Below are 13,210 nucleotides of genomic sequence, written 5' to 3'. Positions count from 1 at the left end.
TCGTGGACAACTGCTGCAGCCAATCTTGGAAATATTAGTGTCCTAGGTAAAAAAAAAAAAATTTTTTTTTTTTTTTTTAGGAGGGCCAGGCCAATTCCACCCCCAGAAGTTTTCCATTTGGGGGCAGCCCTAGGCCCTGGGACTAGGCCTGACTTCTGGGTGATAACCACTTATTCCCATGAGGTAGGTGCCTAGGAGGCCTTTCCTTGGAGTTTGGTCAAGACCCAGAGAAGGAAGCCATCTTTGAGCAGTGGTCACCTCCAGCTTGAATCTAGGTCCAAGGGCATCTTCAGTTGGAAAGGAAGCTAATGGAAGTCACATTTGAGTCCCTGGGTGGTACAAACAGTTAAGCGCTTGACTGCTAGCTGAAAGGTTGGAGGTTTGAACTCACCCAGAGGTGCCTCAGAAGATAGCCCTGAAAATCTTCTTCCAAAAGGTCACACAGCCTTGAACAGCCTATGGCGTAGTTCTACTCTGCACACATGAGGTCTCCATGAGTTGGAATCAACTCCATGGTAACTAACAGCAACAACAAACTCACTTTTGTCTCCACATTGTACACTGGCATCCAGGTGAGTGGGAAGAGCTGGACTTGAGTTTCCACCAGTGCCTTTGGGCAGGTGATTTCATCCTTCCCATCCCATCATCCCAGCCCCATGTGGATGTCTGTGATAGGTGACTGAGGCAATACATATGGTAATTCAAGAATCCTGGTGAAATACGAGAGGCATTTTCCATCTACCAGGACCCATACACCAGCATTTATTTAAAAAAAAAAAAAGAAATGATCTTGGTCTTCTTTTCCTCCTGGGCATCTTCTCCCCCTTCCCACTCCTGATGGCTCGTGAACTTCTTGTGTCAGTTGCTCTGTAGAGAGTGCTGACTCAGTTGACTGTAGGTATATCAGAGTCTTGGTGTCAAAATGGAGCTGATGCCCCATCTGGCTGTCTGTCCTGGAAACACCCTATGGGCAATGATGCTGATTTGTGTGCTAGGCTGAGGGACAATGGAACTTTCAGTTCTGCAGTTGGAGAGGCAGGTGGTTGTTCCCCAACAGCTGCTGCTGTCTGGCTACCCTGTCTTGCTTTGGGGACTCCAGAGGACTCCATGAGAATCTGTAAATATATAAATAGTTCATAGGCATGTTAGGCCTCAGTGCTTCTGCTTGGTGGGCTGGAACCTATGGTGAAACGTGTGGTGGAAGCACAGAATCATGGCTCGGGCCCTGGTAAGGATGGAGTCCATCCTCCTGCCCTGGGGTCCAGGCTATTCCAGAGAGATGGCTTCCCCCGGTAAGGGTAGAGTAGACATGTGAGGAAAGCTCCTGACTGGTTTCCAGAATCACCCAAGAAATTTACCAGGCAGACTTTGAACCATATGTTGCATGTATGACTTTAAAGGAACCTTGGCGATCTTCTAACCCTGTCATTCTATTCATTCATTTAATCTCTTTTCACTCAGTGGGCCCTGGCTGAGCACCAAGAACTACGTCTGCGGGAGGACTGGGCATCTAAATAGACTCCCAGGACAGTCTAGCCTTTGTCCCTGTGTGGAGCAGGTGCTCAAGAGGCATCCCCGAGACTCTGGGGCAGGGAACTGAGGCTCTGCTCTCCCTGCTGCCTGCCAGCAGTACCCAGTTTGCACTAGGAAAGCAGCTAAAGCTGTTGACAGTAAGGGAAGAGGCCGAAACCCATCTTTTATGGCAGAACAGAGAAACCTTGGGCTCAGGGATGATGTCCTGGGGCTTCTATCCATGCGTATGTCAGCCCATCAGTCCATCCACTTGTCTGTCTGTCCATCCATCCTCCTCATTTCATCTCCCATTGTTCCATCCATTCAATCACGTATCCCCTGATCCATGCATTGGTTCATACATTCATTGGTCCATACATTCATCTTTCACATTCTTCTCTCAACCCATCTTCTATATGTATGAATCAGTTCATACATAGAAAAACTTCATTGCCAAGGCAAGAAGGCTCGGAAGGGAAGGACAGGTGCCATGATTTCTGGGCTAGAGGCCAGAGATGTGATTTCAGACCACATGAGTAGTCCCAAGGGAGGAAGAGAGGGAAGCAGACGGGGTTGGGATCACTCCAGGGTGCAAAGTCCTGGGGTATGTCTTCTTCCAGTTGACTTCCCAGGCTTTCAGGCAGAAACAAAAATAATAATATCAACAAATATGGGAATTCACACTTATTATATTGCCAAATTGTCCTCCAAAGGGGCTTTGCCAATATTTACTCCCATCCAAAATGTGAGCGTCTGCGCCCCTGCCCCTAGCTCACTGCCTGTGTAGCTCCCCTCTCACCGGGCAGACTGCAGGGCAGAGCAATTGGGCACCTGAGTGTCTCCCCAGCATGTAGGGATTGCTGCAGGACAATTCCTGCACGTTCCTGGCCTTAGACTCCAGAGTCCTGTGGCAGTGAAAGGAGGCGGTGGATACTGGTGAAATGAATGGACTGGAAAGTGGCACTGGGAAGGACTTATCTCCTCCTGTATTTGCATTTGAAACTATGGAAAAAACGATATGTGGGGCCAAGTCAGTTCCAAGGCCCCTCTTCCTGGGGTCCCAAGGCAGACAGGGACCCCTTTGCAAAGATCTAACCTGACTGAGAAGTAGCCTGAGGGGCGCAGGGAACAAAGCTAGGAGAGAAGCATCCCTTGATCTTCAGGGGCCAGACTCAGGCTTTCGGAGTGACCACTCCGGCTTGATTTGGTTAGTCATTCTACCGGAAACAGCCCATCTGTTCAATAGGTCACTTCATGGCCAATTAATTACACTCCTTTACTTTTCTTTGACCCTTGGCCTTCCCAGTCATTTGGGGCCGCCTGAACAAACAGCAGCCATGATTAGTGCATGAGGCATGAGGCAATGTGAGAGCTGCCAGGAGGTGGGGTCTCTGGCTCCAGGCGGACTGGCTCCTGAGAGTGGGGCCAGCTCACTGTCCTAGTCCTGGGCCAGCCCTTCTGAGGTTGGTGGGCCAGTCTGACTTCACAGAGGAGTAGCTTCAAGGTCCAGTCCAACCTGGAATAGTCTATTATGCTAAGGGACTGTGATACCTTCTAGTCCCACCTATTTTATTTTTCCAGTTGCCATCGAGCCAACTCCTACTCATGGTGATCTCATGTGTGTCAGAGTAGAACTGAGCTCCATAGGGTTTTCAATGGCTGATTTTCCCAAAGTAGGTTGCCAGGCCTTTCTTCTGAGATGCCTTTGAGTGGATTAGAACCTGCAAACTTTCAGGTAGCAGCTGAACACATTAACTTTTTGTACCACATAGGGGTTCCACTTTTAATATATCTTAAATGTTAAGCATTCAGCATGTTAATCAAATTAATACAGACACACAAAATTTTCCCAAAATCTGCTAATTAAATGAGTAGCCTCTTGCCCCACACTCCCTCCTCCCAGTCCTACTCCTCAGAGGCAGCCACTTTTATCTTTTTTTTTCTGGTTGTTGTTAGTCGCTGTTGAATTGTCTCTGACCCAAGGCGACCTTATGTATCACAGAATGAAACGTTCAGTCCTGCACCATTCTCACAATCATTAGTATATTTGAGCCCCTTGTTTCAGTTATTATGTCAATCCACCTCATGGAAGGTTTCCCTCATTTTCACTGACCCTCTACATTACCAAACATGAGGTCCTTGTCTAGTGATTTTTTCGGGTAGTTGCCTCCATATGTATAAATAATTTCTTTATTACTGCTGTGTCTTAGTTTATCAATTTTACATGTAGATTTAGCTCTTTTCCATAGCTCTACTTCCCTTCTTCCTCAAATAGCTGTTTTTCTTTTTTGGTTTACATGGTGTCTGGATAGTATGACTGTGTAAAATTATTAATTTCAGACCCAACTGGGGCACTATACTTTGGCTTCCGTTTGATCACACTGTATTTTTTGCTTCTTTATAATGGCAATAATTACCTAGCTTTTTCACTTGCCTAACGGTTAAGAGCTTGGCTGGTAACCAAATTTATACGCCCTGTTCTGCCTCCCTCTTCCTGCAGGCAAGGGGTCTCCTTTCCAATTCACTGTCCCCTTTAGGACTTCGTGGAGGTCTTAAAGCAGCATGCTTTCAGTGACCAGACATCTGCTGTTGACTTCACTTGAGTTCTTCTCCTTGGCTCCCCACCTTTGGTGAGTACATGAAATCCTACATAGGTCATACACACAGATGTGTATACTGTATTTATAGGCAATTTAGAGAATTTGGGAGGTGTGATAGGCAGAATATGGATCCTCACAAATTGTCCACCTCTTAATACCTGGAACCTGTGAATATGTAATGTTATATAACAAAGGGGTTAAATTGCAGATGGAATTAAGGTTGGTAGTCTAATGAATTAAAACAGAGAGATTATCATGGATCATCCAAATGGGCTCAATGTAATCATAAGGGTCCTTAAAAGTGGAAGAGGGAGGCAGAACAGGGAGTCAGAGAAGTTGATGTGACATGGAAGCCAGGTAGAATGATGTGATTGCTGGCTTTGACTATGGAGGAAGGGGCCATGAGCCAAGGAATGTGGGCTGACTCCAGAGGCTAGAAAAGGTAAGGAAGTGGATTATCCCCAGAGTCTGCAGAAGGAATGCTGCCCTGATGATACCTCCTCTCCTGGCTGCAGGACAGCCACTTCAGTTCCAGGCTTGGGTGGACTTGGTAAGAGTCAGCTGAAGAGGAGCCCGTATCTTCCTCTATATCTCTTTCTTTTTAAGAGTCAGAAAACTTGCCCATGCTACAAGCCACACTAGCACACTCAGTTCAAATGCCCCTAAAGCCCCTCAGTAGACTTCTCCTTGTCTTTTTGGCCAGAATTATGCCCTGTGTCCGTGGGAAACCACTCACTGGTAAAAGGAATGGGATGACTATGATGGGTTTGGCCTGGGCAGGATTTACCCATAAGCTGGGACAGGGTCCTTATGTCTGTTCTCAAGGAAGAATAGGGCAATGGCTGTGGGGAGACACCCAACTGTGTCTGCTAGGTTGGCGAAGAAGTGGGATGACTTGATTTCTGCACCCCAATGCCTCTTCTCCTGTCTCTTGGGGCTGGGTGAACAGCTACAGCCATCCAGGTGGCGGCTGTCTTTAAGAAATGCCAATAGAAGAGTGGGTCCCCTTGCTAAGAGGGGACCCCTTGAAAGATCTTCTGGTCTTTGGTTTTTGCTGATTGGCCATCCTTTGCTGGAAGAGTTGGTCAAGCTCCTGGCATCTCCTTGCTCTCTGATGTGCCAGGAAACCACTGCTGCTCTCCACCTGGGGCTGCTGTGCAGTAGCACTGCTGCTCTACCCACTGCTACTAGGCTGGCTCAGGCTTTCTGGGCACCCACACAGGCTCCTCATGGCCTCTTACTGCTGTTCTCACCCTGCTCATCTCCAGGGGGCTGGGATGTGTTCTCAGAGGGCATCCTTGCCTGAGTCTGTGGCTGAAGAGTGAAGACCTGGCTCCCTGGTGTGGCGTTCTAGGTCTGTGGTGATCAGCCTCTTCTTTTCTTGACACCCTCTGGGCTTCAGCTACTCTGGAGACGGGACCACCACTGGCCTCCACCCGCCTGGCACACCCTCGCCTCTGGCCTCTCTCTGACCTCCGGGCTGGCCATCCCCTCACTCTTGTGAAGCGCACATTCTGTAGGCGCAGGAACCCCTTTCTCAAACAACAGTTACACTGAATTGCAATATGAAAAACAAAATGAAAGCAATATTTTATTAATAAAATTATATTTTATAAGTTCAAATCTAAAGGATTTGCTTATTATAGAGTCAATCAGAGCGAACGATGAGGCTGTCTTGAGGAACACAAAAACCGAAGTCAGGGTTACGGCTGACAGCTGGAGTCTTATGTCAGCCTCAGTGTCCAAATTATTTCCCTCCTATGCTTTGTTGCTCAGTTTCGAGCAATCCCGTTTCACAAAGATAAGGACTAGCAAATAGTAGAAGCTTTATATGAGGCCTTCATGCAATATTGGGTCCGTCTTCGATTTAAGAGAAAAGAGTGACAGGAAAATTTTGTTTCAGAGTTGACTCTCATACAATATCTAAGAACAGGGGGCAGGGCTTCTTGTTTTTAATTACAAATATGAAGTCAGACAAGGAATATCCAGAGCTTAAATAAGCAGTAAAGCAAGCAAGCAGTCTATTATACACAAAACATCTGGAATCTGAGAAGTACCTGTCTGGATCCCAGGGCTTCCACAAATGGAAATTTGAGAAATTCAACATGTAGATGCCTTCCTGTCCTTTAGCACTGAGCCAGCTCAGAGGCTGGTCTTCCTGATCTGCCAGGCCGAGGCCCTCCGCCCTCCTCTACTGGCCCTCAGCACTTTCCAGCTATCTCCAGCCTGACACTTCCTGGATGAGGTCTCACATTAGATGCCTCGCACTGAGTGGGCGGTGGTGTCACCCAGTATGAGCCTCAGGTGCCTCTGCTATGCAGCCTGCAAAAGTCTAGCTCGGGGAAGAGCACACAAAAGCCATCAGAGATGCCTCAGCTCCCAGCAAAGCTCTGCTGGTCCATTGGCCCCTGGGCTGCCAGCACACTTCCCAGTGCTCCAACCAGGAGGGCCCAGCGGCTTGCATCTGGGGAATTAAGAACTATCTCAAACCATACGCAAATCTTGCCCTAAAAAAAAAAAAAAAAATTTTTTTTTTTTTTTTTGCCCTAGAATCCCAGAAATTCAACGCAAGTACTGAGTTCTGTTTTGGGCACTTTGCTTTGGGAACAATGCTGATTGCAATGATAACATTAGAATGGCAGGTAAATAATGTTTCTTGTTTTAGGGTTTAACAGACACTCTGCTCAGATCTCTCTTAGTTCTCACGCCAACCCTCTAAAGCATGTAGTATTTTTCTTCCTATTTTGCATATGAGGAAAATAAGACTTTAGAAAGGTTATCTTGTCTGATATCACACAGCTAGTTAAGTAGCAGAGCTGGAACTAGAACTCAGATCTCAACTTCAATATATGTAAAAGATGTATCATGGTGCACCAAGAGGGCCTCTTTGATCTGGGGAACTGGGACAGCTTCTAGAATGTTCAGGTAGGTTGAAGCAGGCACAGTGATTCTTTTCAGAGTAGCTCAGGGGAGCAGAGATCCTACAGGCGCTATCCTCTGCAGTGACTGCCACCAACTGGCCCAGTCCACCATGAAGGAGTGCTCTATCTTCACAATAAGAAAAAGAATCCATAGGTTGTGACCCTCTGTCAGGGAAAATAATTGTATCAGCTCGTGTTAACTCGGTCTCCTAAACATAGTCAGAGACCAAGACCTCTGGCTTAGAAGCACTGCCCCACTTGAACCACCCATGTGGGTACTTGGGGTACAACTGAGAAGAGACTGACGTGGCCCCTGCTCTCCTGGAGTTTAGCCTCCTTGGGGATAGCATACTCAGACAGTGGTGTGGGCTCCCCTGGGTCTCACGGCCTCCCTTCCATGGTGGCAGAAGCAAATTTCCAAGTGGCTCAAGCTACCGTTGGACCTGTCTCTGCTGCCTGAGCTGGCAGCTGAAATCTGGGACATGGGCATGAGGGTCCTCACAGTTACACTTAACACTTCACCAGAAAAAAAGTTTTCTCAACATAGGCATTGTCTTCCTCTGGGAAAATCCTAGGGACACGAGTTTTCCATCAGGGACTTATTGGCCATTTATGCTTAAAAAAATGGAGCGCCTGGGTGGCACAAATAGTTAAGTGCTTGGCAGCTAATCATAAAGGTTGGGCCACCCAGAGAGGCCTCAGAAGAAAGGGCTGACAATCTACTTCCAAAAGGTCACAGCCATAGAAAACCCAAACAGAGCACAGTTCTACTCTGACACACATGGGCTCGCCATGCGTTGGAGTTGACTTGATGGCAACTGGTTTGGTTTTGCCTGGTGCTATGTGAACCTCTTTTGAAAAGTTGTTGAAAAACAGCTACCAAATGCATTCTTCCACAAGTACAGATGATAAGTAAAATAAGTGGATTTCCCATGTGTTATTTAAATGTAGCCCCTAAAACAGAACCGGGCTGTTTTCTGGTTATGGCCACTTGTGAGCTCAAGAAGGTTGCTCCATCGTTGCCCTACAACAGTGGTGAAGATATCGCAAAGGCTGGGTCCAAGAGGGCAGCAGGTAGCCAAAGCAACTTTGCTTCCTCTCTCCTCCTTTCCAGAGACTGGCCTAATCCCTGGGGTGGGTGGGCTAGTCCAGTCCCATTTAGCTAAGGGTTAGCCTGCAGAAGATCATGTGTGTCTGAGGGCTTGGGGAAAGGCAGCCTGGGTCAGCCCAGTCCAGGACTCTGTGTATCAACTCTAGAGTGGACTAGGGCTGTCGGATCCCTCATCTCTGTCCCCTGACATGGACTTAGCCCAGGGCTGAATTGCTCTGCTCACTGTGGTTTGGTTTGAGAGCCTTAGCTGTTATGGACTTGTAGTCTACTGCTAGTCACACTGTTGGCTGTGTTGCTGCAGCAGAAGGGTATTCTGAATGAGAACAGGCAATATTTATAAGACTGAAGCCAAAACAGAGTATAAAGAGAAGTCTACTTTCCTTTAACATCATTACTTTCAGATAATTCCCCCGCCCAAAGACCAGGTTCAAAATCCTCAGTTCTAGGTATTGGTCATTTAGCTACTACCTACTTTTCTAGTCTTAGTAGTAAACCCTGTTCCCCAGGCAATCTGGCCAGTTGGAATGGCCCAATGCATAGTGCTTTCCCACTTTGGGCCTTTGCTCAGCTGTTTCAGGGACCTTACCATCAACTGCACCCACAGGACTGCTTCCTCCTCATCCTTCATGGCCCTGATAAAAGGCCCGCTTTTTGGTAATGCTGTCCTTGAATCCCCCAGCAACTCAAGATCCCTCCATCTCCTTGCACTCCTATGGCACTCACTCTGTCCTCCTCTCGTAGTCATCTTCACATTCTGCCTTCCAGTGCCTCATCTACTCTATCAGACTGAGGTCCCTGAGGGCAGATGCTGGCCTACTCCCCCACAGTGCCCAGCATACTGCTTTGCACATGGGTCACTACGCATGCAATGCTCATTTCCAAGAAGATTGATGGGCTCTCTCCATTCCAAGTGCCTCATTTGCAGACACAATAGAAGGTTCTCCGGCAATGTGACCTCAGTGCTCATTGCCTTCTTCCACCAGATCTGAAGGTGGAGGGATGAGGTCTCGGGGATTCATCCTGGCCACCAGGCACACATCATAGCTGTCATGCATGAGGACGTTGATGGCTACAACATTCCAGTGGTTTTCCCATGGGTCCAGCTCCAATATTTCTTTGGAGATAACCTCATGGCGATCTGAAAAACAGCAAACAAATAAGACAAAATACCCACGGGGGTATTAAATTCAGAAGTCATCATCGCTGTATTAAACAATTTCCTCCAAAAGGCACTATGCACAAAGAATTAACTGGAAAAAAAAATACTTTAAATGGAAGGCACAGTGTTTCTAATATATAAGAAGCGCCACGTTACAATTCACATTTGGAAGGAATTCAGGAAGTACTGACAATCGTATAAAGTTGAAAGATATTCCAGTGCCATGCTAATAACCTATCAACTATGCAAGCAAGGGATGAAAACTGTCTTTACTTCTACACTGACGAGAGGAAGCATGGCTGAAGTTATGTGTCACTGACCTTGCTGAGCTGATGTTTCCTCTCGTGCAGACAGGGATGCTAATACTCAGTTTCCTTTCATGAAATAGCACACTCAAACTGGGTAATTTGAAGAGAGTTTAGTAGAGGGACCATGAGAAAAGGCTTGGATGGAGTTAGGAAAACTACAAAGGATGAAATGATATTCTTGGACTAATAGCAGGCAGAGGCCATTACCACCCCTAGGCCTGAAAGGTAAGGAGAAGGAGCAGTTACTGGAAATTGGAAAGGGTAGCTGTATGAAGAGGGCCACCTGGCTGCAGCAGATTTAGTAGAGGAAGAGGAATACAGCCCTTCCTGGCAAGCTAGCAGGGAAGATAAATACCCTGACTCTACTTTCCTTTTACCTACCAGTTTCCTGCTGTTACCTCCCACTGGCTGAACCCATCCGGAGAGCAAGCCCATTGATGCAGTTCATACAGGTCAGCCTCACAGGGTCCAGAGCATGTAGGGAAGGGTAGAGGATGGGTTTGGAAGGGTAAAATCGATGATTTCCAGCCCAGATGCCTATTTCACAATTTTATGATGATTAAAGGAAATAATATATTTAAATGTGCCCAGTCCATTCCTGGCATATAAAAGTCAATTTTTGAAATGGTCCATGTATTCTTGTAAAGAATGTGCATTCTGCAGTTGTTGGGTTCCTCTTCCTCTATACATGTTCATTATCGTTAGGTGGCATTGAGTTGGTTCTGACTCACAGCATTCCTATGTACAACAGAACAAAACACTGCCCGGTTCTGCGCCATCCTTAGAATTGTTATGCTTGAGCCGTGTTCATTCGGTCATATTATTCAACTCTTCTACATTTTTACTGATTTTTGTGAGACTGTTCTGCCAGTTACTTAGAGAATTGTGTTAAAATGTCCCATTAAGATTACGGATTTTTTTTTTTTTTTTATCTCTCCCTGTAGTAATGTCCATTTTTAGCATACACACTTTGAATCTGTGTTATTAAGTACATATAAATTAAAAATTTTTACATCTTTCTGATGAACTTAAACCTTTTATCATTATGAAGTGGCCCTCTTACTGTAGTAAGATACAAATACGGCTACGTAAGAATTCTTTTGGTTAATATTATAAGTAGTAAAAAGCAGGATTTAAAAAAAAATTCTTACAATCTTTGTCTTCTAGTTAGAGCATTTAGTCCATTTGCATTTAATACAATTACATTTTGGCTTAAATTTACCATCTTATTTTGTGGTTTGCCTGTCTCACTTGTTCTTTTTTTCTTTTCTCTTTTATTGCTGTCTTTGGGATTGATTGCCTGAGTATTTTTCATCATTCCATTTCTTTCCCTCTACTGATCGAGAAGTTACACACCCTATTTCTATTCTTCTGGTGGTTATCCTAGGAATTAAAACATGTATATGGAACTTATCAACATATAAAGATAACCAATACCTTGACCCTCTTCTTGGAGGGCCTTCAAATGGTTTAATTATATTTATTTCCCTTCCCAACTTATTAGCTATTTTTGATGTGCATTTCACCTTACTTGGATCCACAATCAATGTCTGTGGACGTATCGGTCAAGAAGTCAAAGGACATATTGCATTGGGCAAATCTGCTGCAAGAGACCTCTTTAAAGTGTTAAAAAGCAAAGATGTCACTTCAAGGATAAGGTGTGCCTGACCCAAACCATGGTATTTCCAATCACCTCATGTGCATGGGAAAGCTGGACAATGAATAAGGAAGACCAAAGAAGAATTCATGCCTTTGAATTACGGCGTTGGTGAAGAATATTGAATATACCATGGACTACCAGAAGAATGAACAAATTTATCTTGGAATAAGTACAGCCAGAATGTTCCCTAGAAGCGAGGATGGCAAGATTTCATCTCATGTACTTTGCACATGTTATCAGGAGGGACAAGTCCCTAGAGAAGGTCACCATGCTTGGTAAAGTAGAGGGTCAGCAAAAAAGAGGAAGACCCTCAGCGAGACGTATTGACACAGTGGCTGCAACAGTGCACTCAAACACAGCAGTGATTGTGAGCATGGCGCAGCATGGGCAGTGTTTGGTTCTGTTGTACGTAAGGTCTCTATGAATCGGAACCAACTCAATGGCACCTAAAGACAACAAGGTCACAAATTTTTTTTCTGTCACCTTCTAGAAGTCTTAAAGTTTTACATTGAGATTCATTATGAGTTAATTTTTGTATAAGGTTTGAAGTATAGCTTAAAGCTTATTTTTTTGCATATAGGTGTCCAAATGTTCCAACACCATTTGTTGAAAAGACTGTCCTTACTCCATTTAATTGCCATTTCATCTTTGTTAATTATCTACCAGCCATATTTGTTTGGGTCTATTTCTGGGTACTCCGTTTTGTTCTACTCATCTAGATATCTATCCCTTTGACAATACTACACTATCTTGATTTCTGTGCTTTATTAAAAAATTCTATTGCCACTGAGTCGAATCTGACTCACAGCAACCCTGTAAGACAGAGTAGAACTGCCCCATGGGGTTTCCAAGGAGCAGCTGGTGGATTCAAACTGCCGGCCTTTTGCTTAGCAGCGTTAGCTCTTAACCACTGCACCACTAGGGCTGGTAGTGTGAATCTTCCAAGTTTATTCTTTGAAAATTGTTTTGGCTATTCTAGTTTCTTTGCTTTTCTAAATCGTAGAATAAGCCTGTGTGTATTTTTATCTATAAACAATCCTGATGGGATTTTGATTAGATTGTGTCAAATCTAGAATGATTTGGGAATAATTAATATCTTTACTATATTGAGTCTTCCAATTCATGAATATGGCATGTCCTTCCATTTATTTAGGCCTTCTCAGCAGAGAGATCCTAATATGTTTTGTTATATTCATTCTGAAGTATTTTACTTATTTGGAGCTATTGTAAAAGGCATTGCTTCTTTACATTTCAGTTTCCAATTTTTCATTGCTGGTAAATAAAAAATACACTTAATTTCTTTGCGTGTTGACCTTGTATCTTACAACCAGGTGAAGCTCACTAATTCTAGGAGCTTTTTGTGGGTTCTTTGAGATATTCTACATAGACGATCATGTCATGTGTAAACAGAGACAGTTTTATTTTGTCCTTTCCAATCTGTATGACTTTTATTTCTTTTTAGTGCCTTCTTAAACTGGCTAAAACTTCTTTTACAACGTTGAATAGGAGTAGTGAGAGTGGAGTCCCATTCCTTATTCCCCATCTTCAAGGGAAAATCATTCAGTTTATCATTACTAAGTATGGTATCAGTTATGTGTGTGTTTTAAGTAGATTTTCTTTATTAGGTTAAGGAAGTTCTCTCTATTCCTAACTGCCAGAGGGTTTTTTTAAAATCATGAATCGGTGTTCAATTTTGTTACTTTTTTTTTGCATCAACTCATATTAGTTTTCTTTTTTAGTTTGCTAATACAATGGATTACCTTGGTTGATTTGCTACACTGAATCTACATTGTATTCCTGGGTAAAACACCATTTAATTGTGATGCATTATTCTTTTCGTATCTTGCTAGATTCAATTTGCTAACATTTTGTTGAGGATTTTTGTATTTATGTTAATGAGGGATATTTGTGCTTTTCTTGTATTTTCTGTCTCATTTTA

The 13,210-nt window shown here is 44.4% G+C and overlaps 1 protein-coding gene across 1 annotated transcript in view; it reads right to left on the bottom strand.

Moving 5' to 3' along the window:
• Window positions 1-6,686: 6,686 nt before the first annotated feature.
• The window catches only part of KBTBD12 (kelch repeat and BTB domain containing 12), an 88,158-nt gene continuing 81,634 nt past the window's right edge, over window positions 6,687-13,210 (bottom strand). Inside the window, exon 6 of the mRNA XM_003409726.4 lies at window positions 6,687-9,282. Within this exon, the coding sequence (XP_003409774.1) occupies window positions 9,101-9,282 (182 nt within the window). The 3' untranslated portion in view covers window positions 6,687-9,100. The remainder of the gene's footprint in view (window positions 9,283-13,210) is intronic.

The sequence above is a fragment of the Loxodonta africana genome, chromosome 22 (genome assembly GCF_030014295.1).
Source record: "Loxodonta africana isolate mLoxAfr1 chromosome 22, mLoxAfr1.hap2, whole genome shotgun sequence".
Classification (NCBI taxonomy): domain Eukaryota; kingdom Metazoa; phylum Chordata; class Mammalia; order Proboscidea; family Elephantidae; genus Loxodonta; species Loxodonta africana.
This window is presented reverse-complemented; position numbering and strand designations above follow the sequence as displayed.